Below are 6,836 nucleotides of genomic sequence, written 5' to 3' on the forward strand. Positions count from 1 at the left end.
AATCAAAATATGTACTGTTCATTGACGAAAAGGTCTTTGTACGTTAAATAATCTAAATAAGAAACCGACTTTAGAAGGATATTTTTATGAACTGTAGCGATATTAAGTTATAAAGCTTACAAAAATATATGTAATAGGTCGTATTTTAATTGTACTGCACAGTCGTAAGCCGTCCGGTAATAAAAAGAAAATGTGATCTTTATTGTGCTAGTATAATATGATCCAATGGCGTCGGGAGCCCCATGCTGTTTAAAGACTTTCAGTCTATAGAAAATTACATTATGACTTTATCTGGAGGTGTAAGAGAATTATAGATATACCCGCATGGCAGGTTTTTCTCAGGTACACACAGTAATATGCGACGCAAGGTGGCGTTGTTTGTTGACAGTCAGACCGTCACACTAAGCGTAGTGCGAGTATGCTTGGTTGATTAACGTGAAAAGGTCTATGTCTCTCGTGGATTTTAGCTTCGGACTGGGATAACGTGTAGGATTTTCTCAACACCTGGATTTCTTCTGTGGATTTATATAATTTCTGTGTTCGCATATGTGTTTTTAGGCCACCTAAACGATGTCTTCTTCTCAAAAAGGTAACACATGGGTTATATTTCCCGCAAAATTTCGATCGGAAAAAAATCGTCTGCAATTCTGGTACTGTTGTTAAAGCTCACCTGTTCATGTGTACGAGTATTATATTGCTATTAACATTTTTTTAACCACTCTCTAAAACATTTCAATATGCCAGAACCAATCCTATTTTTAGGGGAAGCTTAAATATTTGCCTTTGTTGTTAGTCCATACAGATTTAGAAAAAGGAGAATTACAGTGAAAACAGTGGCTATGGCTTTGTCGTTATAAAAGTGACAACCTTATTAAAAATCATATGTATCTGTTGAAATTTAGGGGGGGGGGGGGGGAGGGATAAAACCGTCATGTAGGCAGGTAGAATGGATCCATTTCATTATGGAAGGTAAGGTAAGCCCATCTATAATTGTTGTGAATATGGTCTATGTTTAAAGAAAAATATTGGAAGGAAATACATGTTTTTTTAAAAATGTTTTTATTTTTGTAAAATCAGGTACAATACCATCAAATAACAATTGTTTATTATTGTTATCAAAGGTGAGGTACTTTCGTTGGAAGTATAGAAAGTATTTAAATTCCAGGGGTTCCTGTTATAAACAACATTACATTTATATATAGCAATTAGTACCTGTGAAGCCTCAACACCAGGTTTCTGTACCTATCTAAAACTGTACAAGCATTTGTTGATAACAGTTTTATTTAATTCCAAACAATTTGTCATACTCATGCCCGGAGAAATACACACCTTCATAACAGAAATTGATTTGGTTTATCAAATGCATGGCTGGATAAATAAAAATAGACTAGTATTGCTAGGGGGTCGTCTCAAAAGGTATTTCTTTTCATTAGAGTTTTTATCATAACCCCTTGTCATAACTTTATTTAATGCTACACATTTTTGAGTGTTGTGGAAAATCTTTTTTTTTTTAAATCAAATAATGAAGAAATTGTAAATATGGCACCAGTGTTGTAACATTAAATATAATTAAATATAACACACCTGTAGAATGGAGACGTTGTATATATACACAAAAGTCTGTTTGTTCGGTAATAAATGTTTTTACATGATTAATTTGTTCTTTAAGAACAGGTGAGCTAGTGTGGATGAATTACATTCCCATTTAAGTCTGCCTGAAATTATAAAAAAAATAAGTATATTTCTACTTATTTTTATGTACCACAATTTGGAACATAGGCATTAAAGATATGTGTCTCATCACGAAATTGTATGAATATCATTATCAAGGTATGTAACTTCAAATTATTTGGTTTGAAATAAATTGTAGTGCAACCCTCTTAAAATCCCCTTAGCCCATCCCCAACCCTCCTACATGATTTAACTCGATGTACTTGATTATACATATTGAGTTGGTCTCTCTGTCCACCTGCCCCCTTCTCTCTCTCTCTTTCTGTTCTTTATCTCTTTCTTTGATATAAAATTATATTCCTTTGTTATTGCGTTTCTATGTTACTGACCAAAACCATAACCGACATTGGTCATGTACAGTACTTCAGTATATGTTGACCCATTTTAACTGGCAGTCTATTATAAATTCATTGAGCAATTAAATCATATTTCAAATCATTCACCTCAAATTTGGCTGTTTTACTTAACGCATGCCATGTCATGTGGGAACATATTGATGTTTTAATTTGAAAAAGTTTGTTTTTTACCCCTTTACCAATTATGGAGATGGTACCTGGGTTGGCATATATCTTAAGATACATTTACCTGTAACAGTGATTAAGCTGAAGTCAACACCTTTCCCTTGTAAAGAATGTTGCCCAATTTGTCAAGACATTCCAGAAAGATATAAAAAAAGATCTACACCTGCTGAATTCGCATTGAAATTCTTGATTTATTCATCTGTGTGACAGAACTCTGATAGAAACATTGGCCATTAAAGAGATCAGTGTCTTTGAAGATTTGGAACATACTCTTGTTGGCAAGAAACATGTTACAAGATCTGTTCTTGTGGTCACCTAGCTAACTGTTAAGACAGTCAAAAGCATTGACAGCTTTCTTCTAATTGAACATTCCAGGGTTTTCTTTCCCTATATTTTGGTTTCAAATTGCCCCCATTTCGAATGAGATAAAAAAAAATCCCCTAATTTGATTAAGGTCTAACAATCTTATTTGAATAAATAAAAAACTTTTTTTATACCTTGCTTCTATCAAAACCCACTTTGAGTTCCTAAACATTTTATAATGTGAAGGAAAATGTTCAATATCAATTTTCCCAGTTTTTAAGAAAGTTGCACATCTTCAAAACACAAAAAATCTCTGGTAAGAAATACTGTTATCATTTTCAGATTTAGTTTAAGCCAGATTAAATGTGAGGTACCAAGCTCCGAGCATAATGAAGAGTTGTGAGAAATTAGGAATTTTATATCTTTTTTTTTTGAAATTTTTAAACCAATATATTCCACATATATTATCCAAGATTGATGTTTTTCTGGGAAAGTATCTTTTTTTTTAGAATTAACTTCATTTATGATAGATGTGATATTCTCACTAATTGTCAAAAAATCCATGTGAAATTTATGAGACATGAAAACGCTTAAAGCTGACCGTACAATATTTCCAAACTGACCAGTTCCTAGACACCTGTGTCCTTGTCTACCTGGTAACACTGACCTAACATTACACAGGTGAGATGTTGACAGGTAGATAGTCGTTGCCACCTTATAAAAAGTCTATCCCTGGGGCAATGTGCTTACCTTTACAATCAGACATGATAGACAACTACCTGGTCGGTCTGGTCAAGCAGATTTAACTTTGATTAAATAAAAACATTCTGTACTGATTAAATTTTTTCACCAGGAAGCAATTTCTGCTCAATCGCTTTTTTTTCGTAATTTTTTATATTCAATCTACGATAAAATTATTCTTGGACCAGATTTAAGGTTAAATAAAATCATTTACTCTCTAGGTATACTATTCCTCCAACATTTTTCGACCTGAGGGAAACCCAATATCTGGAGTGTTGATATTTTGTTAGTCTACTGTAAATATGGAAACTAGATTTGACCCCAGGTCAAGTGGCAGTAATAGTCAATATTTAGGCTAGCTAGGGTACACTGATCTGGCTGATGTTAAAGGTTATGTTGACGGACTTTAAACACACATGTTAAGTAGTAAGTAGAGGAGTAGAGGTATTGTTGATATTTACTATATGGATTCAAATCAGAGCTATACTGCAGGGGAGGGGGGAGAGGAGATGGAGTAGAGGGGTGAAAAGTAGACTGGTGTAGGTAGAGAAAAGAGGAGTATGTGAGTATATTAGAGGAGAGACTGGGGAAGAGTAAAGGTGAGGTAGGGTGGAGGAGGGGTGAAGAGTAAAGGGGAGGTAGGGTGGAGGAGAGGTGAAGAGTAAAGGTGAGGTAGGGTGGAGGAGGGGTGAAGAGTAAAGGTGAGGTAGGGTGGAGGAGGGGTGAAGAGTAAAGGGGAGGTAGGGTGGAGGAGGGGTGAAGAGTGGGGGAAGGAGAGGCTTATGGTATTGGGTGCAAGAGGGAAGGATATGGTCAGAGTAGGGGAAGAATGAGGATACATTTTAGGAGATGAAAGTTAAGGGAAGAGAGTGAAAAGGTGAGGTAACAGTAATAGAAGAGGATGAAGATAACATATAGATTTATGAAAGGAGTGGTTATATATATTGAGTAATGAGTAGGTTTTATGAAATGATATGGGTTGGAAGGATCGCCTGTAACAGGTAACTCAGGGCAGTTGCTTGAAGAAGACGGNGTAAAGGTGAGGTAGGGTGGAGGAGGGGTGAAGAGTAAAGGTGAGGAGATTGGCATTAAAAAAAGACTATGTTGTTGAAATGTGATCAGTATGGGGAAGGGGCAAGTAGACAACCCAGTGCCCCCTCCCTTACATACATATTGTACAAATAAGTACAAACCTGACCGTTAATTTTGAGTACAGTATATAATGCTCCATTGTTTTAATGTGGCTGCATGTGGTGAAACATGGTGATATAGTTTAGTGCGTAAGACTTTTAGTGTTAATAGTCGGTGAAAATGCACACGGAACTTGTTTTATTGGCTGGGAGGGTTTTGTTAAAACTTTGCATGATCAATTTGTCCACAGCTGTTAAGCTGGCAACAGGTGGTCCACTACAGCCTTGTCTACTGTTACTGCACAGAACATTCATGTTACTCTGAAGTTGTAGCGAAAGAGGACGTATCTTCTGAGATAAATCTGTCTGGAGACTAAAAACATCTACCTGGATATATTTCCTGCCCTAAGTGCAGGGCCGTATAGCCTAGCCTGAGGGAGTTGGCGTGGGGGGTTTAGCCCCCCCCCCCAATATTTTTAATTTTTGAGATATCTTTCAGTGGCTGACTGATCCTTTCTGGCCCTGCCCTGCATAAAATTTGACAGCTTCTAGGGGGCTTTGACACCCAGATCCCCCATCTGGGGCTTCAACTCTCGACAAAAGTTTCAATCGTCCTTGCAATTCCAGGGGGTTATGCTCATATATATGTCATGCACCCCTGGACTACGTCATGACAAAATCAAAGGCTCTGTATACACCACCTTGTGGATGGTACAGGTAGACTATATAGAAAGATTCTTGGGGCAGCATCAAAACGGTACAATTGGCAGGATTTGAAGTCGGGGCTCACTCCTCTGTTATCTATCAGCCTAGCAATTGGTCTGGTTTTTTCATCTGAAACCAATCAATTAGATATAGCTGTGTGTCATTGGTTTTGCCATGACATATTCCAGGTTACAGAGGTTGTAAGTGAGCATATGTAACCCCCATGGAATTTTGAGGATGAGTTTCATTTTTCGAACCCCACCCCACCCAACCCAATTACTTGACCCAGGTATGGACATGAAACAAAATTGAATTCATATTGAATCATAAATTTTGTCTTGTTCTGTAAATAAATCTTTAATTAATCTTGTCTAAAAAATCTTGTTATACTTCTTGCCTTGAGACTCCGTTCTTAATGTTCAACTGTTGCATAAAGAAACCTACATATTGACTATAGGAGATCTTTTGTCTTCATAAACTTGAGATTTCTTGATTGCGGTGTCCGGAGAACTTTTCAGTCTTGAGAAACTTAATATTGCTGTGAAAAACCTGTTTGAGACATCATGTAATGTATAAAAACCATCCTTTTTGCGATATTTCTTATCTTGACAGATCCCTCGTGTTACAAGCGTTAACCCTACCTTTTCTAAACCCTACACTTTCCAAACCAAATTTTTCCAAACATGGCATTTTTCTACCGCACCCTTTTCAAACCTTTCCAACCGTAATAAACATCTTAATTACTGCTTCATTTTCCAAATCTTACATATGATTTTCCAAACTCTATACTTTTTCCTGGAGACATATTGAGACTGGAGGTACATTTTTCTTCCAATCGTAGAATTAATGAATTTAAAATAACTATGGCATATTTTTGTGTGTAAGTTATGTATATCTGATCCTGACAACAGTTCTCATAGGGAAGTTTACTGGAGAAAGTTTAGATGCCTATAAAATTAAAAGGTTTTTATAACACTTATCGCTATTTAACCCAGTATCAAAAGGCTCACAGGCCCCAAGGGCCTCTTGTTTGTAAAAAAATATTTCTATATTATGAATTATTATTGAGTGACATGTAATTTTTTCTGATGGGAAAAATACATTTGATTCACTTAGTTATCTGTACAGTGAATTTTAATGGAACATGACAGAAAAGGATCATGATGTTTTATTTCATTTTTATCATGCTTATATAGAGCGAGTGGACTTTCTACAGCTTTATCAATTGATAACTTTCTCCGAGCAAATTTTATGTTTTTTCACATTAATGATGACATTGCAGTATTTGTTGGAGAGTGCTCTACTTTTATAAAATGGCTTTTTCAGGTGATAACAAGGCAATTATATTTTTCATTTGAAACATATTTCATTGATCATTTGGTAAAAAAGTCTATTTTGTTAACTCATGCAAGAAAATTTCAATATGAAAAATATTTCTGTCCTTTCTGTGTCCTTAGAACTCATGAGCATTGGACATTCTAGTACTTTATAGCTTTATCTATTTGGTTAAGATTGACTTTCATCAAGAACAGATTCATCATTAAATTTGAGAACAATTAATGCATCTGGAATTTAGTGCCATATGAAATAAGGATGTTTCCAATTTGATTTACATGAAAACCCTCAAAAATTCAAAACATTCTGTAATTGTCTTCCACCAAACCATTCTGTAACCCCTTCCCCCGACCCCTCTTTTAACAGCCCC

At 35.7% G+C, this 6,836-nt stretch overlaps 1 protein-coding gene across 1 annotated transcript in view; it reads left to right on the top strand.

Moving 5' to 3' along the window:
- The first annotated feature begins 395 nt into the window (after positions 1-395).
- The window catches only part of LOC110454566 (titin-like), a 158,651-nt gene continuing 152,210 nt past the window's right edge, over positions 396-6,836 (top strand). The window contains exon 1 of the mRNA XM_021504139.1: positions 396-589. Coding sequence (XP_021359814.1) covers positions 571-589 — 19 coding nt within the window. The 5' untranslated portion in view covers positions 396-570. The remainder of the gene's footprint in view (positions 590-6,836) is intronic.

Source organism: Mizuhopecten yessoensis, unplaced genomic scaffold, assembly GCF_002113885.1.
Source record: "Mizuhopecten yessoensis strain PY_sf001 unplaced genomic scaffold, ASM211388v2 scaffold7907, whole genome shotgun sequence".
Classification (NCBI taxonomy): Eukaryota; Metazoa; Mollusca; class Bivalvia; order Pectinida; family Pectinidae; genus Mizuhopecten; species Mizuhopecten yessoensis.